This window comes from Lipotes vexillifer, unplaced genomic scaffold (genome assembly GCF_000442215.2).
Source record: "Lipotes vexillifer unplaced genomic scaffold, Lipotes_vexillifer_v1.1 scaffold648, whole genome shotgun sequence".
In the NCBI taxonomy this organism is placed as follows: Eukaryota; Metazoa; Chordata; class Mammalia; order Artiodactyla; family Lipotidae; genus Lipotes; species Lipotes vexillifer.
The window spans coordinates 2,106,589-2,133,321 of NW_006797096.1; the positions used below are offsets into that span (position 1 = coordinate 2,106,589).

The following is a 26,733-nucleotide window of genomic DNA, read 5'->3' on the forward strand; positions in this document are numbered from 1 at the left end:
CGGACTCTCAACCACTGCGCCACCAGGGAAGCCCATAGATCATATCTTGGGTCACAAATCAAGCCTTGGTAAATTTAAGAAAATTGAAATCGTATCAAGTATCTTTTCTGACCATAACACTATAAGACTAGATATCAATTACAGGAAAAAAACTGTAAAAATACTAACACATGGAGGTTAAACAATATGCCACGAAATAACCAAGAGATCACTGAAGAAATCAAAGAGGAAATAAAAAAATACCTAGAAACAAATGACAATGAAAACATGACACTACACCAAAAGCAGTTATAAGAGGGAAGTTTATAGTAATACAATCCTACCTCAAGAAACAAGAAATATCTCAAATAAACAACCTAACCTTACACCTAAAACAACAAGAGAAAGAACAAAAAACCCCAAAGTTAGCAGAAGGAAAGAAATCATAAAGATCACAACAAAAGTAAATGAAAAAGAAACGAAGGAAACAATTGCAAAGATCAATAAAACTAAAAGCTGGTTCTTTGAGAAGATAAACAAAATTGATAAACCATTAGCCAGACTCATCAAGAAAAAGAGGGAGAGGACTCAAATCAGTAAAATTAGAAATGAAAAAGGAGAAGTAACAACTGACACTGCAGAAATACAAAGGATCATGAGAGATTACTACAAGCAACTATATGCCAATAAAATGGACAACCTGGAAGAAATGGACAAATTCTTAGAAAAGCACAACCTTCTGAGACTGAACCTGGAAGCAATAGAAAATATAAACAGACCAATCAGAAGCACTGAAATTGAAACTGTGATTAAAAATCTTCCAAACAAAAGCCCAGGACCAGATGATTTCACAGGCAAATTCTATCAAACATTTAGAAAAGAGCTAACACCTATCCTTCTCAAACTCTTCCAAAATATAGCAGAGGGAGGAACACTCCCAAACTCATTCTACGAGGCCACCAACACCTTAATGCCAAAACCAGACGAAGATGTCACAAAAAAAGAAAACTCCAGGCCAATGTCAGTTATGAACATAGATGCAAAAATCCTCAACAAAATACTAGCAAACAGAATCCAGCAGCACATTAAAGGATCATACACCATGATCAAGTGGGGTTTATCCCAGGAATGCAAGGACTCTTCAATATATGCAAATCAATCAATGTGATAAACCATATTAACAAAATGAAAAATAAAAACCATATGATAATCTCAATGGATGCTGAAAAAGCTTTTGACAAAATTCAACACCCATTTGTGATAAAAACTCTCCAGAAAGTAGGCAGAGGGAACCTACCTCAACATAATAAAGGCCGTATATGACAAACCCATAGCCAACATCATTCTCAATGGTGAAAAACTGAAACCATTTCCTCTAAGATGAGGAAGAAGACAAGGTTGCCCACTCTCACCACTATTATTCAACATAGTTTTGGAAGTTTTAGCCACAGCAATCAGAGAAAAAAAAAGAAAAGGAATCCAAATCAGAAAAGAAGTAAAACTATCACTGTTTGCAGATGACATGATACTATACATAGAGAATCCTAAAGATGCTACCAGAAAACTACTAGAGCTAATCAATGAATGTGGTAAAGTAGCAGGATACAAAATTAACGCACAGAAATCTTGCATTCCTATGCACTAATGATGAAAAATCTGAAAGAGAAATTAAGGAAACAATCCCATTTACCATTGCAGCAAAAAGAATAAAATACCTAGGAATAAACCCACCTAAGGAGACAAAAAACCTGTACGCAGAAAACTATAAGACACTGATGAAAGAAATTAAAGATGATAGAAACAGAGGGAGAGGTATACCATGTTCTTGGATTGGAAGAATCAACATTGTGAAAATGACTATACTACCCACAGTAATCTACTGATTCAATGCAATCCCTATCAAACTACCAACGGCATTTTTCACAGAAGTAGAACAAAAAATTTCACAATTTGTATGGAAACACAAAAGACCCAGAATAGCCAAAGCAATCTTGAGAAAGAAAAACGGAGCTGGAGGAATCAGGCTCCGACTTCAGACTATACTACAAAGGTACAGTAATCAAGACAGCATGGTACTGGCACAAAAACAGAAATATAGATCAATGGAACAGGATAGAAAGCCCAGAGATAAACCCACGCACATACAGTCATCTTATCTTTGATAAAGGAGGCAAGAATATACAATGGAGAAAAGACACCCTCTTCAATAAGTGGTGCTGGGAAAACTGGATAGCTACATGTAAAAGAAGGAAATTAGAACACTCCCTAACACCACACACAAAAATAAACTCAAGATGGATTAAAGACCTACATGTAACGCCAGACACTATAAACCTCTAAACATAGGCAGAACACTCTATGAAATAAATCATAGCAAGATCCTTTTCGACCCACTTCCTAGAGAAATGGAAATAAAAGCAAAAATAAACAAATGGGACCTAATGAAACTTAAAAGCTTTTGCACAGCAAAGGAAACCATAAACGAGATGTAAAGACAACCCTCAGAATGGGAAAACATATTTGCAAATGAAGCAACTGACAAAGGATTAATCTCCAAAACATACAAGCAGCTCATGCAGCTCAATATCAAAAAAACAAACGACCCAATCCAAAAATGGGCAGAAGACCTAAACTGACATTTCTCCAAAGAAGATAGACAGACTGCCAACAAACACATGAAAGGATGCTCAACATCACTAATCACTAGAGAAATGCAAATCAAAACTACAATGAGGTATCACCTCACACGGGTCAGAATGGCCATCATCAAAAAATCTACAAACAATAAATGCTGGACAGGGTGTGGAGAAAAGGGAACCAGCAATTCTACTTCTGTATATATCTGAAGGAAACTAAATCACTATCTCAAAAGAATATCTGAACCCCCATGTTCACTGCAGCATATGTACAATAGCCAAGACATGGAGACAATCTAATTGTAAGTGGACAGATAGGTAAATAAAGAAAATATGGTGTGTGTGTGTGTATATGTAATGTATGCGTATAGAGTATGTGTATACATACAATTATACACACATATGTGTAAGTGTATGTACATAAGTGTATACAACACATATATATACACACGCATATATATATACACATACATACACACAACAGGATATCATTCAGTCATTAAAAAAAGGAAATCCTGGGACTTCTCTGGTGGTCCAGTAGTTAAGACTCCGCGGTTCCAATGCAGGGGGCCTGGGTTCCATCCCTGGTTGGGGAACTGCTGCATGCCACGCAGCACAGCCAAAAAAAAAAAAAAAGGAAAAAAGAAAAGAAAGGAAGGAAATCCTGCCATTTGTGACAACATGGATGGATCTTGCGGGCATTACGCTAAGTGAAATAAGTCAGACAGAGAAAGACAAATGCTGTATAATATCATACTTGTGGAATCTAAAACAAAACAAAAAAAACAGTAACTGCACTCATAGATACAGAAAGATTGATGGTTGCCAGAGGCAGGGGCTCGGGGGTGGGCAAAAATTGTGAAGGTGGTCAAAAGGTACAAGCTTCCAGTTATAAGATAAAATCCTGCGATATGATGTACAGCATGGTAACTATAGTTAACAATCCAGTATTGTATATTTGAAAGTTGGTGACAGAGCAGATATTGAAAGTTCTCATCAAAAGAAAAATATGTAACTATGTGTGGTGATAGATGTTAACTTGTGGTAATAATTTTGCAATATAACATATATCTAATCATTATGTTGTACACCTTAAACTAATTCAGTCTTACATTTTAATTATATCTCAATAAAACAATTGTCTGTTATTATATAGCTTTCAAATAAAATGTGTAATTCATTTTTTAAAAAGTACTAAAAAAGAGAGTTTGACTTGCAGACGAAGGCAGCAGCCGCGCACCGCATCCACCCCTCCTGCAAGCCCGCAAGCCAGTGCGCCCAGCCCGCCTGCCCTACCCGCCGCCTGCGTTCGTTCGCCTGAGGAAGCCAGCCAAGAGTTCACTGATGCACCCATTCCAGTGGTGTAATGGGTTTTTCTGCGGCCTGGGACTGGTGAGCACCAACAAGTCCTGCTCAATGCCACCCATCAGTTTCCAAGACCTTCCCCATAACATCTACATGGTCATCTTCGGCACAAACATCTTTGTCTTCATACTCAGCCTCATCTTCTGCTGCTATTTTATCAGCAAACTCTGGAACCAGGCACAGAGCAAACGATATGGATATAAAGTGGTGATGCTTAAAGGTGATGCCAAGAAGTTACAGTTATATGGGCAGACCTGTACAGTCTGTCTGGAAGACTCCAAGGGGAAGGATGAGCAGGTTGTGCTCTCATGCCAACATGCCATTCACCACAAGTGTCTGGTGAAGTGGCTGGAAGTATGCTGTGTCTGCCCCATGTGTAACAAGTCCATTGCTGGTCCCTCAGAGGCCACCCAGAGCATCGGGATCCTATTGGATAAGCTGGTGTGAGTGCTGCCTCCATACCAAGGCCTGGAGAAGACCTCTAGCCTCATGGGTGCCTGGTCCTTCCGCAAAGCTGCAGCGAACAAGACTGGTGGGTGGTGATGGGCATGCTCACCTGGAGGGGCGGGGGTGCAGGTCTGGTCTTCCAGCATCAGAGTGAGACTAGACTTGCCCACCTCTCTGCTTCCTGAAGCCTTCTTCCCTGCTACTCAGTTTTGATGGACTTGCCCATCAGGAACACTGTATCCTGGTACTGGACTATCTGCCTGCCTTGTCCCTGCTCTGGGAAAAGAAATCCATTCCTATTTGGCCAAGAACTTAGAGCACACTCCCTTGAGGGTTCCGCTGAGGAGGACAAGCTGTCCTGACCTACAAGAAGGGATGAGATGGGCTCTGCCCGACCTGTGACCTCCCTGCCCCCTCCCCACTCCTTCCAGAGGAAGGTTAGAAGGGAAGGAAAGATGGAGGAACCAAGTGCCTCCAGTGGAAGCGAGGGAGGCTCTGTAGGAAATCATGAAGAACAGGGATGAACAGAAGAAAAGTCAATGTTTACCTGGGACCTATGGAAACAAAGGCTGGCTGGCCGGCCTGCTGACTACAGGCGGGTAGAGGGCAGCCCCCTCCCCCTCCTAGATCTGAGGTGCTATCCGTTCCCTGTTCTTTGGTTGATCTCAGAGCTTCCTATTCCTTGTTGGGGTTTGAGTATCCACCGCCCCAGAGGAAGGGCTTGGTCTACATGCAAATGGATTCCCAGGGTTTTTTCTAAAGGAGCAAAAAGGGACCTGGGGATGGGGGTGTCTGAATATTAAGGTCGCAGTGGACACCCTCTTCCCCTTTGTAAATAGTATTTTTATACTTCACCCTCACCATCTCAGGCTTTATACATGGAATCCCCCAAATGGAAGGGGTAGGGGTTTTCTATTCCTCCCCCAAGTGGGTGAGGGTGGGAAAAAGGTATGTACTTAAAGAAAATTAAATTTAATAACAAGTTTCTCTAAAAAAAAAAAAAGTACTAAAAGAAATTCATATTAGAAAAACAAGATACTGGGTCCATAATGGAACAAAAAATTCAGTGTTGTGCAACTAGTAAGGAAAAAAGAGAAACATAAGTTTCCAAACACTAGAAAGAATTCACCAATTTCACAGTACACCTACTTACATGGCATAATAAACTCCTGTGAGAAGTTGCACCATAAATTCGGGATCCAATACTATTCGACCACAGAGTTCTTTCCAGTGTTTTTCATGTTGCCGTGGAAACCCACTCACACAAACCCTAGGAAAATACATTATTTATCACGTGATTTCCTGATACATTAAATAAAACATTTTTGTTTCCATAAATTCACTTATTCAATGACTCATTTCTCAAATATTTTTTGAGTACTTGCTATGTGTCAGTCACTGCCCTGGGCCCATGAATACAGTTGTAAACAGGCAAAAAGATAAAAATAAAATCTGTGCCCTCATAAAACATATATTCTAGTGGACTATATCAATAAAAGTAATAACTTTTCTCAAATAGGTATCTCTTTCATAATCATCCTTCTCCCTCTTCACAAAAGAAATGTATAACTTTCACACATCCCAAATTGAATGAGGATGGAATTAGTGGAAGATACAGAAATCTCAAAACAAATAACCAAGGTATCATAAACAATTCTGTTTTCCATCTCATTAAGAGATGCTTCCAGAAAAGTTACCCTTAATAATTATCAAAAACTGTTATGTACTTCTATTATTTTAAGGAATTAATTTATTAGAATAATTGTAATGGTGAGTTCAGAAGAAATTTTTTAGTGTTTCGTGCATTATGGTCAGGAAATATTTTTAAATTTTTAATGTACGCATTTTTTTGGTAGCAGAGATGTATAATTAGGTGATCAATAAAAGATTTGTAAGTATAATATGGCACAATATTAGGATAAAATTATGTGGATAAAGTGGAACAGAAATTCAATTTTAAGGAGAAAAAGAATGTTAGACTATTAAAAGCTTGTTCATTTATTCCATACATGTGATGATGGTGGTTATCAATCAGATCACTGTGTATTTACATTATAGACATTTAAAATAGTGATCAACAATTATTTGTTTTATTATGTCAATATTTACCTACTGGAAATCATATAATTTACAACTGTTTAAAACAGAATAAAAAAATTAAATGTTAACTTAAAAGTGTACAAAGGCTACACAGTTCTTCGAAATTCCTTAGGGGATATGTGAATAAAATTCTGAGGACTACCAAACTCTATCATCACTTTTTTTATTATTATTATTTTTTTGCACAGGCTCCAGACGCGCAGGCCCAGCAGCCATGGCTCACGGGCCCAGCCACTCCGCAGCATGTGGGATCTTCCCGGACCGGGGCACAAACCCGTGTCCCCTGCATCAGCAGGCGGACTCTCAACCACTGCGCCACCAGGGAAGCCCCCACTTTTGTTATTAAGAAACTCTATTTCATGCCACAATAATGTTACCAATTAGAGATATGGCAGATTTGTTTTAATGAGCTCAAAAATAGTCATTTATAAATAAATTTATCTGTAGATAGGCAGCAAGTGTTTAAACAGTATACTCTCTTGATAACAGTATCTAGGTTAAAGACAAGAATTTTTTTGCGGTATGCGGGCCTCTCACTGTTGTGGCCTCTCCCTGTTGTGGTCTCTCCCGTTGCGGAGCACAGGCTCCGGATGTGCAGGCTCAGCGGCCATGGCTCACGGACCTAGCCGCTCCGTGGCATGTGGGATCTTCCCGGACCGGGGCACGAACCCGTGTCCCCTGCATCGGCAGGCGGACTCTCAACCACTGCGTCACCAGGGAAGCCCGAGACAAGAATTTTGTTAGTCATTAATCACGTTATTATAGGCAAGTGAACTTTAAGATAATCTATAAATCAATCTCACAGCTAATTTAGATCGGCCTTCCTCCATTTAGCAAAACTGAATTTTGGTCTCTTCCCAATAATACAACAGCATTTGCAGTGGGCAGACTCTTTGGAGGGTGGGGTCAGGGGCCCTGATCCCTATGATCCCTCCTTCCTGGTATTCACACCCTTGTGTCATCCTTCCCTCTTGAGGGTGGGTGGAACCTGTGATTTGCTTGTAACAAGGCAAAGGTGATAGGATTCTCATGTGTACATGTACACATTATGTGATTACATTACGTAAGAGGAACTGACCACTGGCCTTCAGCAGACAGTCAACAAGAAAATGAAGCCTGTCCTACAACTAGAGGAACTGAATTTTGCCAAGAGAAGTGTATAATTCCTCAAATGAACCGCAGATAAGACTGCAACTCCAGCCAACATCTTAACTGCAGCTTGTAATATACCCTAAGCAGAGGGTCCACCTAAATGATACCTAGACTCCTAACCCCAAGAAACTGAAATAATAAATGCATGCTATTTTAAGCTACTAAATTCATGGTGTAATTTGTTATGAGGCAATAGAAAAACTAAAATAGCATTTAACTTTTGTCAGGGCTTAGTTTCCTCAAATAAAAATCAACTGGGCAGGATAAACTGAGTGTTCCTTCTATAATTAAAATTCTGCTCCTCTGTCTCCAAACTCATTTATATTACTTAATTTTTTTTCAACAGTGGAAATTTAAAATTTCAGCTCAGGTTTGTCCAAATTATTAGAAATTCTGATTTAGTAAAGATTAGAATATACAAATACAAATGAGACATACACATAATTAATGTCACTGCTAATCTTATCCAAAGCAGACAGTTACTTGTGAGATATATAAAGGAAAAAGTTCATGTTTCTTACGACTTTCTCTACATAGAGGACTATTTATTCAAATCACTCAAAGTGATTTATAAAAATTAGCATCCGGGCAGTGACTAGGTCTATCACTAAACCACCCTAAACCTAAAACATCTTGGCTTAGCTCAATGTTGAGCTAGAAAATGCTTCTTTAATAACTGAAATATTTTCAAGAAATCATGATGCATGAGGGATGATAGGATTCCTATAGGAATGTAAGTTCCCTGAGTTTTGTTTACTGCTATATCACCAGAAGTTAGAACAGTGCCTACCAGAGAGAATGTGCTCAATAAATATGTGTGAAGGTTAATGATAATTATTATTCTTACCTGGAGCCCATTCGGCAAAGAGACTGGTAAGATGAAGCAGGCATATACACAATAGCAGAATTATAACATAACATAAGGAAACTCAGGACTTCAAACCTAGAAAAAATAAAAACAAGGAAAAAGGATTACAATTATTTCTACTTAGAGACTGTAGTAAATGATTTATTCGTTTGATGGTTATAACAACAATGCCTTAATATTGACCTTCATAATTTCTCAATCAGATTACTATAATATCCTCCTCAATAATTTCCCTATTTCCATTTGCCTTATTAAAGGTCACAGCTCTTGCTGCCATCTATATTTTCTTCCTCAGGAAAACCCCCATCATGCTTGAACAGATGACTCCTCTATGCTACATTAATCCACTATTCCTACTGACTGCATGATAAAGCCCAAACTCATCATGGCATACAAAGTCCTTTAAAACCCACCCTCAACCTACCTCTCCAACCCTACTTCCCTCTACTGTCTACCACATACACCACACTACATCAATCTTATACCATTCCATGAATATGCCATAACCTTTCATAATTCCTTGCTTTTATGGATGCTACCCTTTCTTATTAGAACATACGTTTCACTTGGGAAACTCCTGCTAAGCTTTCAAATCCTGGCTCAAACTTTAATCTCAGACATAAAGCCATTCTTAATTCTTCTAACTAAAACAAACAAACACTGTTCCCTTTATCTGTGTACCTCTAATACAGCATTTATCCCACTAAATCAACTCTGTCTTTACCTCTGTTTTATCTATTTAGTAATAAGCAACTTTAGGACACAGACCCTGATTTATTCATCTCTAACTCTAGTGTCCAGTATAGTGTTTAATACATTATTACTGCTCAATTAATTTTTACTGAATGAATAAATGAATGCTTTCCTAATCTTTATGATCACTAAGAAAGTGGCTCCTAAGCCTGGATGCACATTATAGTTATTTAAGGACATTTTGGAATAATATATTCCTGTGTCTCAACCCAGATTGACCCAATTAGAATCTCTGAGGGCAGGACCCAGGAATGTTGTTTGTCTAAAAAGCTTCCCATAGGTGGTGAAGAGTATATGGAAACGCACTGTACTATTTTTGAAACATTTTTTGTAAGCCAGAAATTATTTCAAAATGAAAAGGTAAAAAGTGAGTTGAAAGTCTGACGTGGAAGCAGGCACATCTTCAGATCCTTTCTCCTTCTCTATGCTGCTAGGTTTATTGAAGATTTATTTTCTGAAAGGATAAAAGAGAAGTTTCTACCTGGGAACCACCAGGCACAATTATGATTTGGGGTCAGGGTGGGGGGTGGGGGAGGAAGGGAAGATACTGAAAATAGAAAACTTAAGTGAAATAGGTCTTATTGGATATTGAGACCTCAAGTCCTCCTTCCCCATGTGGTCACAGAATGCTAGCAGCAAGCCCTCTGGTTAAGAGACTGGAAGAGTGTTCTTTGGGGAATCTGACCACCCTAAGAGGAAAGACTTAATGATATGGACTTGGGAAGTTCCCCAGCTGGATGGCCCAGTGAGAAGTTGTGAAGTTCACCGTCAATTAGCCCTACCAACATGGTCATAGCTTCTCATTTTTTTTATTCCCCTACTTTTAAACATAAGCGGGAAAAAAGGATTACCAGACACCTGAAGAACTTCACTAACATGAAAATGAGATCAAAATAAAGAAATGGGGGGTGGCGGGGGCACAATTTGGAGGACACAGAGAACACAGAAGAGGAAAAAATAAAGCAAATTATCATTAATATTCTAAAAGATGAGATGTTGTTTCAAAAAATAAAAGAACCAAAAACACCAAAAAGGATCTATTTTAAAAGACCATTCAGAAAACAAGAACATCTTTTAGATATACAAAATATGATGACAGAAATTAAAAACTCAAGAAAAGGATTGGTGGATGAAGTTGAGGAAATACCACAGAAAGTGAAGCAAAAGGAAAAAGATATGATGAATGGAAGTAGGAGTTCCCACATTGAAATAATAAAAGCTCCAGAAGAAAGATAATAAAAGACGAGATAGATAAAAGACAAATAGTAAAAGACCAGATAAAATGGGGAGCCTAAACTAATTGACAAAAATAATTCAAGAAAATTCCCAGTCTGAAGGACATGAGTTTCTAAATAGAAAAGGTCCACATAGTGCTCAGCACAAAGGAGGAAATAAACCCACACCAAGAAGTACCACCATGGAATTTCAGAATACTAAGAACGAAGAATGAGGATATAGGGTGCAGGAAACAGTGGATCCATCCACACAGGAAAAAGACAAAGAGAATTCCCAGGATAAAAGAGAGGGGAGATCCCAAGATAATGTGTACACCAGGCAAAGAGGGCAACACAGTCCAGATTGGAGTAAGTCAAAAGGTTCTGAGATAAAACTGAGAAAATAACTGGTGTAAATGAAGTCTTGGAAGGCTATGTAGAAAACTGATAGAAAATTTGCAGGGTTGAATTACAAAGCACATAGTAAACAAAGAAAACAAAAGGCCAATGATGAACTTCAAGGGAAACAAAAAGATATGCAGGAAAGGAAAAGTAATAAACTAATCACAAAGCTCAGCCTGAATAGCTCCGATGAACAATGATCATTCATAATGATGAGAAATCTAAATAATGAGTTCCCCATAATTACAACATAAGATAGGACAATGAGAGAGGTTAACAACCTAAATTTTTATCTTTCCTAGAGATAAGTTATTAGATAATGCCCCAAAGTGAAAAATTAAAAAGCAGTAAATTACTCAAAGAAGTGGAGGTAAATATGAAAAGCAAGATTTCTCAACCTCAGCACTATCAGCATTTGGGGCTAGATAAGTGCTGTGGGGGGCTGGCCCAGGCATGGCAGGATGTTGAGCAGCATCCCTGACCTTTACACTTGAGATGCCTGTAGCAGTCCTCCCTCCCACTCAGTTGTGACAACCAAACAAGTCTCCAGACATTGCCAAATGTTCCCTGGGGGGCAGAAGTGCTCTGGCTGAAAACCACTGGTTAAAAGTTGTTACATCTGGGAAGGGAGAAGTGGAAGGGAGAGGGAGCTGGAGATTGCAGTTCTTAATAAGCTCTGTAGGATTAATGCACATTTAACTGAAAAAAAAGGGTGTGTGTGTATGTGTATTACTGATACAGTTGGCTATATAAAAAAGTAAAATATACAGCAAAGACAAAACAATAGCACAATAATGAGATACCAATTGTCATACCCACTAGGATGGATATAATAAAAAAGATGGAAAATAAGTACTGGTGAGGATGTTGAGAAACTGGAACTATCATACACTGCTGGTGGGAATGCAAAATGGTATACCACTCTGGAAAACAATATGACAGTTCCTCAGAAAGTTAAGTATTAAGTTAAATACCATATAGGGACTTCCCTGGTGGTCCAGTGGTTAAGACACCGCACTTCCACTGAAGGGGGCACGGGTTCGATCCCTGGTCAGGGAAGTTCCTCATGCCATGTGGTAGAGCCAAAAAATAAAAATAAAATAAAGTAAAATAAAATGAAATAAATACCACATAACCCAGCAATTCCACTAGGTATATGCTCAAAAGAACTGAAAATGTTTACACAAAGACTTGTAAACAAACAAATGTTGACAGCAGTATTATTCATAAATATTCCAAAACTGGAAATAACCCAAATATCCATCAATTGATGGATGGATGGATAAACAAAATGTATATTGTCATAATGGAATATTATTCAGTCATACAAAGGAACTACACACTACCACATAAACAAAACTTGAAAACATGTTAAGTAAAAGAAACCAGACACCACAAAAGGCCACATACTGTATAATTCCACTTATATGAAATGTCTAAAATATACAAAACCATAGAGATAGAAAGTGAGATACATGGTGGCCAGGGGCTGGGGAGAAAGGAAAGGGGAGTTCTTTTTAGTGTGATGAAAACATCCTGGAATTAGCTAATGGTAGTGGATGCACAAGCTTGTGAATACACTAAATATCATTGAATTGTATACTTTAAAGGGGTGAATTTTATGGTATGTGAATTATATCTTAATTTAAAATAAATTTAAAAGTCAGTAATTAACTTAAAATGTGCAAGTATAAAACACAGTGCAGTTTCCTCAATATTTAAAAAACTCTTGGGGAATTCCCTGGCGGTCCAGTGGTTAAGATTCTGTGCTTCCACTACAGAGGGCACAGGTTCAATCCCTGGCTGGGGAACTAAGATCCCGCAAGCCTCTCGGTGCAAACAAACAAACAAAATAAATAAATAAACAAATAAAATCCTTGCCAATCACTAGGAAAAAAATACACAGTTCAATAATAAATATGAAAAAAAAAAAAGAAATACGGACATAGGACATGAATATGCAGTTCACAGGTCAGGAAAAATACCTAATGAATTAACATATTAAAAGCATTCAAGCCTAGTCATAATTAAAGGAATGCTAAGTAAAATAATGTGACATCAATTTTTAATGTTCAGATTGGCAAAGATTAAAAAATTTGAAAATATCCAGTACTGGGGGTTAGTATGAGGAAAGAGGCACTCTCAAACTACTCGTAGGAGATTCAATTAGTCCATGGGTTTTGGGGACGGTAATTTGGCAATACTAACTCAAACTGAAAAAGCAGACATTCTTTAGCACAGCAATTTCACTGTTAGGAATTTATTTTACAGATACTTTGGTGCTCCCATGCAAATATTTATACAAAAAATATTGTGTTCCTTATAAGATTGTTTAAAAAAACTGGAAAAAATCTAAATTTTAGTCAGAATGAGAATGGTTAAAAACTGATAGTATGGGCACTTCCCTGGTGGCCCAGTGGTTAAGACTCCATGCTTCCACTGCAGGGGGTGCGGGCTCAATCCCTGGTGGGGGAAACTAAAATCTCGCATGCCACGTGGCGTGGCCAAAAAAAAAAAAAAGCAAGTTGTACAACATGTACAAATGAATCCAGTGTGTATGGGTCTGCAAGTGTTTAAGGCTGAATATATGCTTTTGCATGCATGAAAATTTTCTGGAAGGACACTTAAAAAACTGCTAATAATTTAACTACTGAGAGTAGAAATGGGTGGTTAGAGGGAAGAGGACATATACTTTTCTCTTTGTACTCTTGCCTAATTTTACTTTATACTCTGTTCTATTTTAAATGTACCAGAAGTATATATTGTTATACTTTAAAAAATGAAAATGAGAAAACAAAAAAGGAATCAGGTAACCAGATGATTTTTATACAAACTAGTCTGCAAACAGTACTTAGGAACCACTATTCTAATATACATTTTCTATTATTAAATGATTTGAGTACCCCAACATAACTGTATAGAAAAAAATTAAGTTGTTACTTTAAGGTGGGATAAGGCCTTCTCCAGGTGTTATACAGCACCCTACTGGCTAATAAAGAACAATCACTAAAGCTGAATTCCAATATGTTAGGAAACAAGGGAAGCCACTGTGTTTTCTATCATATGTGTAATATTGGAAAGACCCTTAAGAAGAACTGGAATTCTAGACTGAAGCACTTGATCAAAGGTCAATAATTTAGAAATCTGCTTATTATAATAAATTGTTATTATAACCAATAAGATAAGAGTACTATTTTACTATGAACATAAAATATTATATAACAAATAATAGTATCAGGACTTCCTCGGTGGTACAGTGGCTAAGACTCTGCACTCCCAATGCAGGGGGCCTGGGTTTGATCCCTAGTCAGGAAACTAATCCCACATGCCACAACTAAAAGTTCACATGCCACAACTAAAAGTTCACCTGCCGCAACTAAAGATCCCTGCATGCCGCGACGAAGATCCCAAAGATCCCGCAGGCCGCAACTAAGACTCGGTACAGCCAAATAAATAAATAAATAAATAAATAAACACTTTGTAAAAAAGAATAATAATAATAGTATCACTAACATATATTACGTTCCAGGCACTGTGCTAAGCATGTTTTAAGCATCATCTCATTTATTGCTCACAATAACCATGCAGGGCAATGTACGGTAAAAAATTTGGCCTTGCCCAAAGCAAGTTTTAGCCTTTGCCCTCAGCTTCTGGGAAGTAACCTATGTCATACCTGATAAGTTGTTTAGAGTGGAGGCTGGTGACACAGGCTCTCTTTGTTGGTAATGGCTAGATTCAAAGGCTATAAGACTGTGATGATTGATAGGATTAAGGTGAAAGTTTGGGTGAACTTTATGTGAAGTGACTGTGTCTCATTTACCTGAATGCATTATGGGAACAGATACTGTGTCTGTGTCTGAGGAACACTTCCCCTATCTAGTATTGTAAAACAGAAGGCATGTAAATCCATCCATCCTTCCTCTAATATTAATAGAACATGCTAAACTGGGATCAATAAGATTGCCCAAGCCTACAAGGTCATTAATTTGCTGAACAACAGCCCTGTGTGGAATACAGACTTGAGCTTATGGCAGAAGCCAGTAAGTGCCACCTAGCAACAAATTCTGGGATTTGGGACCAGAAAATTTCCATTTGAGAGACAACCTGCTTACCAACGGGTATGAAGTGAGACTGCCCCATGACTGAAACATAAAATAATCCTGAAATCTGAAATATCCATAATATCTTGGGTAATGTCAGAAAAACACCAGAAAAGTTCCATAGTAAGTGCCAGAAGAGTTCCATTATAAGTGCCAGAAGAGTTCCATAATAAGGTGCAAATAGTTTGTACAGAAACATGCTACCAAGGGAATGGAAAGAAGTACTTATAGTACTCATAAGCAGGGAGGCAGGAAACCTCTTTTTCCCTAGGGCCAACTTTGGCATCACCTGACAATCTGCCAGATTCTATCTATCACCTAGATGGGCCCCTGTGAACAACTCTCTATTGATCAACAAAGAGCTGCTACGTTTATGGATGAGTATTTCACTGCTATAATGTATTTCACTAGTATGACATATTTAACTTTTGTCTTTTATCACACCAAACCTGAACCAAAGTAATTGTAGATAACTATTAAGCATAAATTAACAATTTTTACTGTCTACAGTTTTTTTTTTTTTTTTTTTTTGCGGTATGCGGGCCTCTCACTGTTGTGGCCTCTCCTGTTGCGGAGCACAGGTTCCAGACGCGCAGCCTCAGCGGCCATGGCTCACGGGCCCAGCCGCTCTGCGGCATGTGGGATCTTCCCAGACCGGGGCACGAACCCGTGTCCCCTGCATCAGCAGGCAGACTCTCAACCACTGTGCCACCAGGGAAGCCCTACTGGCTACAGTTTTGACCATTACCGGTTTTGTGCGGTGAATGTTTCCCTCTGTGGATGAAGATCACTGTAAACAACCCTGATGAGATCATGCTGACACAATGCCCCTTCTGTCAAAGCCATGGATCCAATTGTTGAGGGCTACAAAAACAAGGTAAAGTATGAGACTGTGTCTCTAAAATGAAGTAAAAATCTATATCATGTGAGGATATTTAGTTCTGTCTCAACAAAAGACAGTTTCAGTCCATTTCTTCCGTTTCAAAACCTCTTCCATTTTTCTATTATATACATTCTACAGCTCCTTTTAAAAAATATTTATACAATATATAAAACTAAAAATACAGTGCTTTGTTTTTTGAAATATTACGGAATGAATCTATATTTAGGACAGAATAAGGAAAGTCGCTGAAAAGAATAAAGGCTACAAATGAATCAACTTTAATTTGTTTCCAGAACTCAGAGCACTCTTGGGGACTATGCATTCAAACCTGGAGGTCTTTCTAACTTCAGGAAGCTTGGTGCTCTCATTAATCTCATTCCACAATGAAGAAAGCAAGGTTCAGAGAGTTATAATTATGGAACACAAACAAGAATACTATGATCAAATGTCTCTTTAATAGTGACATAATTGATTTCATGTTTCTAAAGTTAGAAGAACCATCCATTTGTAAACTTTTCACTACCCTCCATTTTATTTTGTAACTTGATACATGGAACACAGTTAAAATCTATTACTCAGAAATGTTCTATGCTAAAATTGGCCCTGGTTAAATAGGAGGCATTCTATTTTCAACACAAAACAAAGCCCCAGGAGAATTAATTAAGAAAATAAATAGTTGCACAGAGCTATGAGGCAACTGGATACTGTTTGTTGGTAAGAAAATGGATTTTAATTTTTAGACTACGGGTAAAGTTTCTTTAAGCGCTTTCCTCAAGTTTATGCACTGAAGGCCACTACAGACAAGAAGCTTGATTCAAAGCCTATGTCCTTAAAGAGAGCAGGCAGAAGGAGCTCAGCTCAACAGGAGTCATCTACCTATATAATTATCAGTGTTCTCACAATCTTCAACCAAATAAATATAAGCAAAAATCAGAAGTGTAGTTATTTTCCTAAAAAATAATGAAAATAAATCAATCTAACATAGATGATTTCTAATTAATATGGAAGACAAAAAAATTAAAAGAATATTTTTGAAAAAATTTTGAAAAAAAAGACCAAAAATGATACTGGTAGAAGAATGAAAAAGAAATAAACCAGAACTCAAGGAAAATTTTCCATTAATTACATTCTCTCTCCCTTGACAACAGCTCAGCTTTATATCACTAATAACAAACATCTCCATTAAGAAACAAATCAGTAAAGATGTGTTAGGAATATTTATCTCTAGTAAGAAATTGACTTACTCAACATAATTTTTAAAAATTCTACCTTTCCAGTCTTACTTACCTCATGGTATATTGAAGGCTTGGATAAGGAAGGGATAGTAAAAGACAGAACTTTATTGTTCCCATCTTTATCAGCAATTTCCTATGGTTAAAAAAAAAAAGCAGAGATAATGAAATAATCACAGGACTATATTAAAAGAAATAATAATTACTTTCTTAACAAATATATCACTGGCAATTGAGGAGAATGTTTAGAAATAGTAATATACAAAAATATTATTACCCTAGTGTATCTTTTCTAACCTATTAGCAGATTTGTACACTTTGGTAGTTGAGTTATCCTTTGAGAGACACTGAAAGATATAATACTACAATCAATCAAATACACCATGACAACAAAGACATGAAGTAGGTACACAAATTTCATGATAAATTTACATACAGGCTAGGGAGATTGCAAGTGATCAGATCTTTTAGTTGAAACATGACTGAACTTAGAAGATTAAAATCACTGCTTGCTTCGGCAGCACATATACTAAAACTGTAATGATACAGAGAAGATTAGCATGACCCCTGCACACGGATGACATGCAAATTCGTGAAGTGTTCCATATTTTTGGAATGGGAGAAAGTATTTGCAAATGATGCGACAGACAAGGGCTTAATCTCCAAAATCTCAGCTCATATAACTCAACAACAAAAAAAACAACCCAATCGAAAAACGTGTAGAAGACCTTAATAGACATTTCTCCAAAGAAGACATACAGATGGCCAGTAGGCACATGAAAAGATGCTCAACATTATTAATTATTAGAGAAATTCAAATCTAAACTACGAGATACCACCTTACACTGGTCGGAATGACCATCACTAAAAAGTCTATAAATAACAAATGCTGGAGAAGGTATGGAGAAAAGGGAACCCTCCTACACTGCTGTTAGGAATGTAAGTTGGTATAGCCACCATGGAAAACAGTATGGAGGTTCCTCAGAAAGCTAAAGGTAGAATCACCACATAAAAAATTAAAATGAAAGGTTTTAGCTGAGAAATCCACACTTATTAAAATATGAAACACAAGGCTTCCCTGGTGGCACAGTGGTTAAGAATCTGCCCGCCAGTGCAGGGGACACGGGTTCGAGCCCATGTCTGGGAAGATCCCACATGCCGCAGAGCAACTAAGCCGGTGCGCCACAACTACTGAGCCTGTGCTCTAGAGCCCGTGAGCCACAACTACTGAGCCCACGCACCACAAATACTGAAGCCCACATGCCTAGAGCCCGTGCTCCACAGCAAGAGAAGCCACCATAATGAGAAGTCCGCACACCACCAACAAAGAGTAGCCCTCGCTTGCCGCAACTAGAGAAAGCCTGCGGGCAGCAAGGAAAACCCAGTGCAGCACTCCCCCCCCCAAAAAAATAGATATGAGATCCTATTAAAAAAATAATAAAAGATCTAATAATGTTTAAAAAAAAAAACTGCCTACAGACGCCAGCAATTAGAGAGGTGAAATGCTCCTCCTGCATCACTCCTTTTCTCTACCGTCTTTAGTCTGTTTCTTTTAAAACTCATATTAGTATACATAACTGGCATAAAATGCAGAGAAGACTGCCTAGAAGGAAGGTAGTCAGAGAGAGACTGAGTAGTTGCACAGCATAAGAGGAAGAAACAACAGGAAAAAAACCCAACTATCATCACCAAGACACAAACCCAAAAGAACTTCCCTATAGGGCTAGTTTTGGGGTTTAATATGTCACAGGAGAGTACCAATTACATGTGAACAATGGCCATACCCCTAATTTTGGCAGGAAAATGGTTTAAAAATCCCTAGAAAGATCATTTAACTACTCTGTAGGCAAAACAGTTACCACCACATCTGGGCCACTGTGCCTCAGAGAACATCTATGCTAAGATGAATGGGCCTGATTTAAGTTAGGCAATAAAATTTTAATTTTTATTCCTAAATTTCAAATTAAGCCCAACACTTTTTATTTATATCTGTGTATATATCTGTGGAGAAGGGTGTTATGAAATTTTTTTAAGTTGAGGGCAATATAAAACTCTCTCTTGGGCTACTGAAGCAAGGGAGAAATGCTGGAGTGAGAAAAGAAGAAAAAAAGAGAAATTAATATATAAAAGAAATCCAGTGTGGTAAGAAAAATCGAGAACCACAGAGAAGAAAGAACACAGGTATCAAGGGAATTAAAAGAAGACAGAAACCTAACGTTACATTTCTGATATATAATGGAGCATTTTTAAAACAGTACACTATTTTTTTTTTTTTTTTTTTGCAGTACACGGGCCTCTCACTGCTGTGGCCTCTCCCGTTGCGGAGCACAGGCTCCGGACGCACAGGCTCAGTGGCCATGGCTCACGGGCCCAGCTGCTCCACGGCATGTGGGATCCTCCCGGACCGGGGCCCGAACCTGTGTCCCCTGCATTGGCAGGCAGACTCTCAACCACTGCGCCACCAGGGAAGCCCAAAACAGTACACTATTTTTGAGATACCAAAAGATAATTAAACCATAGCACCAACAAGTACTGACAAGAACTTGTCAGGCATCCCACTATACAAAATTTTTTGCTTCATTTGTCCCACTACTGAATTTTATTACATTAAACAAGACAAATGATAGCTTAATGTCAAACATAATCTAAAACACTAAACACAATTTTTAAATCAACATTTACTAAGTGCCTTGCTAAGCACTAGAAACACAGTGATATGTGAAACAAATTTCCTACTTTAAAAGAAAAAATCAGGCAAGGTAGCAAAATAAAGAATTTTATACCTACACCAGCTTTTCATTAAAAAAACTCATCTTTAATTATGGTACAACTATTACTACTACTATTTATAATAATAGTGGTAAACATTCGATAAACACCTCAGGAAACATGTTGGGTTCTTCTAATTGCTTTCAATCCTACTAACAATGTTTTATTTCTGTTTTACAGGACGAAGCAACTGAAGTCAAGATATTAAGTAACTTGCTTAAATTTAAAACAGCCAGTAAGTGACAGTACCTGATTTTAAACAAAATACAAGTGATTCCACAGGCCAAGCTCCGTCCTTCAGATTCTAGTGATGGAAATGGTTTTTAATGATTTTTTGAGGGATAATACTTAGAGGAATGAGCACTGGTGCAGAAGAATATTTATTTTTTTTGAGATTCAATGTTTTGTGAGGTACTTTGGTTGAGGTACCTCTCAACTACAAACTTAACTTTAATATGTGGAGTATCTGTTTACAGTGAATACACAGAATATAAGAATTCAAAGGGCAGGAATTTCAATACCAATGCTCTAAACTGGGCACCAGGAGGGAAAAAAACAACAACAACAGAATAATAACGTTTAAGGTACTTAAGAAATCCTTAGAAGAAAAAAGTTTCATAAATAATGTATCAAATACATAATGTTTTATCAAATGATTAAAAATAAATTAAAAAAATTAAATGCAAGGCATTCATAAATATCAGTCAAATAAAATAATTAGAAAAATAAGCCATAAAATATTAATAATGCTATCAATTATAAGTTTCACCTACTTTATAAAATGCATTACCAGCAATTACTTATTAAACACCTCTGTACTCAATTTAATTAATTCAAATAAGTTATTCAAGAGACATTTAAATTTATTTTCCTCTAAATATTCTTCAAGTATTATTTCAGAGGACTTTAAAAAATACTTAAAATTTCCCAAACTATCATTTTCCACTTACCAAATTGTAAATTCCTAAAAGTAGTGCTTCAATGCAACCATTACTCTGTCTGTCTCGGCTAACTGTAAGCCGTAAATAAACCCACATCAATTCTGGCAAGAACTGCAGCGTGAACCTCTTAAGTCGAACTTCAGAGCTACGGTAGAGCTCAAACAGCTGGTGGCAGACAGGCTCCAGGAGCTAAGAAGAAAATAAAGTGCATCAGTTATTTCGATTCTTTTGGCTGTAACTGTAATTTTTTTTTTAGGCACATATACTTGTATAATATTTTAAAAATAAATTCTCAACATTAATTTTTGCTTATTCTGAATCAATGCAACCAAAACCTCAATCTCTATTTATACTCAGAGACTACACATTAAACTGACCAATCCAGTAACTGCCAGAAGTACCTTGTGCCCAGATAATAACAACATATCTTTCAATACACTGTACTATTAAACTTATTAGATAATTAGTTCTTTAACTAATGTACTACTTTCTATTTAGTCAGTTTCCTTTTCTGTTATTACCAAACCTTACTATCCTCCATTTTTTAAAGTTTCTATTGGAAGAAAATAATTTCAAATAATCTTGTTGGAAATAAACTTTAAATCTCAACTTAAGACTATGATTTAAACAAATTATATACCACTCAGTAGATAAAGGGACTTGGCAGTACATAATATTTGGACATCCAAAATGCTAGTTAATATTTTAAATACATAAAAGTAAAACAGATTACTTCTATGTTTTAAGACTGACAAATTCTAATAATTATATTTATTGGAAAGATTTTGAAAAGGAGGAAGTATAAGTATACAGAAATAGCTTTTCCAATGTTTAACTGGATAATTTTTCATATGATATCATACAATATGACTTATAAGGAACTTCATAATCTAAAAACTGAAGAAAATGAGCAGTTTAAACAAACCTCCCCTTTTCCCCTAAACTTGTACTGCTAATTTAGACTGGTTTTGTTAGAATAACTGCACACTTCACAAAACTGGCTATGATTTTAAAATGCAGATAAAACACTGAGAGGAAACTATAAAAAAATTTAACACTAGCTTTCTTTTGTTTTGTTTGTAAAAAATTTTTATTGGCGTATAGTAGATTTACAATGTTGCGTTAGTTTCAGGTGTACAACACAGTGAATCAGTTATACATATACATATATCCACTCTTTTTAGATTCTTATCCATATAGGTCATTACAGGGTATTGAGTAGAGTTCCCTGTGCTATTCAGTAGGTCTTTATTAGTTATCTACTTTATATATAATAGTGTAACACTAGCTTTTAAAAAAAAAGAACGATTCAGTAATTTATATGCTTACTTCTATTCTGAATTATAATAATATATATACACACTTGTATATCTGCTTGAATGTAGTTATATATGTCTGTAATAATCTAGCACTCCAGAATAAAGTCATTACTTTCAAAATTTTAAATTAAAAGTCAACAAATCCTACGATGATTGTACAGTTAATATACTTAGATGACTTAAGCTTAGCTCTTAACAAACAACTCTAAAGCTAAAAAAATTTACACACCTAGTCTAGTAACTACTAAGCTCTTTATATGAAATCACTCTCATAGGATTTAAAATATTAAAAAACATTCCAACTCTCCCCTTACACTGAAGTCTAGACCAGTCAGACAATTTGCCCAAGGTTACAGAAATTAGTAGCAGAGAAAGACACCAGAATTCAGATCTTCTGACACCAAGTTGATGTTCTCACTATACTGCATTTCTTATACCAGGATGGAAGTGGAGGAGGAGGTAAGGGTTGTTTAATTACAAATAGTGTAGTCCACATAGTGCCAATAACGAAGTAATAAACTTTTGAAAATGGTCAACTGCTGGCAACTCTGTAAAGTACTGACAACAATATTCAGCTCCTTAGGACAATTAAACATTGTTGCTCTCATAAATTTATGTATTAAAAATATATGTCCATGTTTCAAATCTACTTTCCTCTTTAGTAAAAGACTCTAAAATTGCCTTCTCTAAATTTCGCTGGCCATGGTACAATTTGTCTATGTCATAAAGACCTTATTTTCCTTCCTCAGCAGCAAGTACATTGGCATGTAGAGACTATATTTTAATAAGCATTGCAAAGAAATACAGAGTTACCAAAATTATTACTCTGCTTTTTTTAAAAGGAGGGAGGAGTGGCTGGCAATCCAGTAAATTTTCATCAACTCCACTGCAAAATAAGACTGTTAAAAACCTGCCAATGTGCTCTGTTAAAATCTTTAATTCTAAGCATATGTTATCATGCCATCATGTTCTCAATTTCTCAGTATCAGAAATGACCTCCCCTAAATGGTGCTATCACCCACAGCAAAAGGTGTTAAAAATCATTATCTTCTCGTTAAATAAAAGCTTAAGAATAATTTACACCTTCCCCAAACTTAGCAAATAGTTTTGAAATGATAATTACTAAGAGGCATGCCATATGATGAACGCATTGAGAGCAGTTTGGGTGGAAAAATGGAGACTGAACCCAAATATGAGTGGGTTAAAGAAAAAATATGAGGTGAGGAAATGGGCACAAGCAGACAGAGACTATGAATAAGCAATACTTTATAAAGTTCATTGGGAAGAAGGACAGAAAAATGGGGTAGATAATAAAATAGGAGGCAAATCAAAGAAGGTTTTTAAAAAAATAGAATATGGTTGTTTATCATATTCCTTTCATCAGAAAGGGAAAAAAAAATCAGTGACAGGGACTTCCCTGGTGGCACAGTGGTTAAGAATCCACCTGCCAATGCAGGGGACATGGGTTCGAGCCCTGGTCCGGGAAGATCCCACGTGCCACAGAGCAGCTAAGCCTGAGCGCCACAACTACTGAGCCTGCACTCTAGAGCCTGCGAGACACAACTACTGAGCCCGCATGCCACAACTACTGAAGCCCGCACGCCTAGAGCCCATGCTCCACAACAAGAGAAGCCACCGTAATGAGAAGCCTGTGCACCACAATGAAGAGTAGCCCCTGCTCGCCACAACTAGAGAAAGCCCTCACGCAGCAATGAAGACCCAACGTAGCCAAAAATAAATAAATAAAATAAATAAATTAAAAAAAAACACTGCTGTTTTAAGAAAAAAGGAATCAGTGACAGAGGAAAGGGAGGGGATAACTGCAGTAGCAATCTTTGAGGTAGTTAGAGAAGATGGGATCCAGGCCTAAGTGGAAGAGATGGCCTTTGATACAAGCTAAGACTCTTCATCTACCGAACAGATGAAATGGCAGGAGAGGGTGGGTAGAGATGCTGGTAGAGTGGTAGATTTGAATGGGAGAATAGAGTTTCCAACTATTTTCTTCTTTTATAATGACACAGAAGGCAAAATGAAAATGAGGAGGAAGGGCAGTAAGTGTGAGGAAAGAGAAGGTATAAAATGAACACTGGGACAGTGTACCAATGAAATATTATGTGCTCATTTATGATTTTTAGTCCTGCATTTAAATGGAAAAAGTCAACAAAATTGTGTTTTTTTCAGGTACGTTCAGCCGCTCAGGTACAGGCATGAAGTGGATGGCTGGGTTTTATCCAGTGTTGAGATTTTGCCCAAAGAATATGAACTAAGGGAATGAGAGGCAAAGGAGCTCAGAATGTTTGCAAGGGAATGACTATAATGATGGATCAAGAAAATTTAGCTAAGAAAAGAGGCAAGTGAGACATTTGAAGGAAGTGAGACATTTGAAGGGAGGCAAAAGGACAATCAAATCATAACAAAGCAATAGGGTTAATGGTCTCCTTGAAGTGGAAGAACTGCTAGAGTGACTAAGGGATCTGCAAGGAAGGAAAGGAGAAAAATAAAGCAACATGTTGGTCTAGAGATTAAAACTTGAGCTGTAGTACAGGTTGGCCATGATATGTAATATTAAACTTCTTTGGGAATTCCCTTGCAGTCCAGTGGTTAGGACTCAGCGCTTTCACTGCCGTGGCCCGGGTTCGATCCCGGGTTGGGGAACTAAGATCTCCCAAGCCATGCAACGTGGCAGGGCCAAAAAATGAAACAAAACAAAACAACAAAAAAAGAACTTCTAGGAAATATACTTTCTTAAGAACTTTCATGGTATTTAAGGCAAATTTGTTTCTTATTAAGTAAATAATACATTTATGTTTCAGAATATAACAAAATCAGGACTAAAAGCGTTCTCCTTCTAGAACCGAAGTCCAGAATTGCTTTGAGATTCTACGGAACTTAACACTCTGTTTTTCTGAAGTATGAATGCATGGTTAGAATCTTATGACCTGACAGGAGGAAGGATGGAAAGACAGACCTGTTCTAGTAACTGGTTGATTATAATGACTGCTGGGTCTTGAGCTTGAGTCTCTCAAGTTGTAATTTTTCTATTTCTAGCCTTGACAAAGTCTCACACATTAGTATTATGAAGTATGACAATATAAAGTGAGTTAATTCTTATAATATCACAGCTTCCAAAGCATAAAAGAAAAAAATGGAAGCCAATACATTTTACATACTTGTGAGTCCTAATGAAAATGACAGCATTTTAGAATCTCATTTTGTATTTTACTATTCTTTTTTTTCCCCCGGTGATTCTTTTTTTTTTTTGGGTCGCGTGGCTTGCAGGATCTCACTTCCCCAACCAGAGACCGAACCCGTGCCCATGGCAGTGAAATCGTGGAGTTCCAACCACTGGACCGCCAGAGAATTCCATGTATTTCACTATTCTTCTAATCAATATTTATTAAGTGTTCATCATGCACATGATAAAATACTGGATTCTAGGGAATTAACAGATATATATGTTAACAGATATAGAATATACGACCACTGCCCATGAAGAGCTTACAATTTAAAGAGAAAGCATAAAACAAATGCATTTTAATAAGCAAAACTTAATGTTAAGACAGTGCAAAACAAGGGATACATACATTCAATATTCACACAGAATTTTGAAAACTCCTGACCAAGAAGGATATGCATATATGTCCATTACCATACCTAAAGTTATCAAACATTCAAAAATACATAGCAAGAGAAAAAGAAGCAAATGAATCCTGCGGTTGCTGCTACAAATAGCAACAGATGCAAGCCCAACTGAGAGCCAATCCAAGTTTAGGAGATAGGAAAGAAAGAGGTCAATAAGCAAGATTTTAGTGATAGTACAAAAATGAAGATGCACTTTAAGTTAAGCTGCTGGTTAGGAGATGATTACCTGAACTTCTTCAAACTCACTCCAGTACACAGCAGAGGCACTCTTGGAGGCTGTATCTGGGAAGATAAGAAGCTACTTTCCTGTGTGTTCCTTTCATTTCATTTTAAAGCATACATGAATCCAGTGGTGATAAAACTGTATGTCATACTATTGTGTTAATGGAAAGAAAATGTGTGTATTTTGTGTAAGTTAACACATAGAGCCAATAACTGCACTTTTTTTCCCTTCTAGCACAGGCTAAATAATAGGAAACTGTTATTCTAAGTTTACTGATCCTGACTATTTAGGCTTTCTCTGATCATTTTCAAACTAAACTTACAGCAGCATCATTTCATGTTACCAGTTTGACTGAATTCACTAATTAGAGTGATTACACATAGTTCTTTACCGTCAATAAAAGGACTGCAAACAATACTTAAAATTAATAAATCTCAATCAGTATATGGTTAAAATTTGGACTCCAGGAAAGGAAACATTCCAGAACAGGAAACAGAGAAAAGTTTCAAATTAAATAAATAAGCTACTGAGATGGTGGTCACTCAAATCAAGAATCAAAACATACTGTCCTCAACAGGAACAAATTTAATCAAAACATTAAAAAATATGAAGAGGGGGGTCATGGGGAAAGCCAAAGCAACTATCAGAATGAAAAATAGCAGAAAGAAAGTTTTCCATTCCCACTGGAAGGATTTAAAAAAAAGAAGG

General features: G+C 37.0%; 1 protein-coding gene and 1 pseudogene across 1 annotated transcript in view; one reads left to right on the forward strand and one right to left on the reverse strand.

The window, feature by feature from the left end:
• The window catches only part of HYCC2 (hyccin PI4KA lipid kinase complex subunit 2), a 66,671-nt gene that overhangs the window by 14,798 nt on the left and 25,140 nt on the right, over positions 1-26,733 (reverse strand). The window contains exons 5-9 of the mRNA XM_007469209.1: positions 20,851-21,030; positions 17,187-17,267; positions 15,765-15,880; positions 8,527-8,622; positions 5,581-5,697 (exon numbers count right to left, since the gene is read on the reverse strand). Of these exons, the coding sequence (XP_007469271.1) occupies positions 5,581-5,697; positions 8,527-8,622; positions 15,765-15,880; positions 17,187-17,267; positions 20,851-21,030 (590 nt within the window). The remainder of the gene's footprint in view (positions 1-5,580; positions 5,698-8,526; positions 8,623-15,764; positions 15,881-17,186; positions 17,268-20,850; positions 21,031-26,733) is intronic.
• LOC103075522 (RING finger protein 122 pseudogene) lies at positions 3,960-4,427 on the forward strand (annotated as a pseudogene).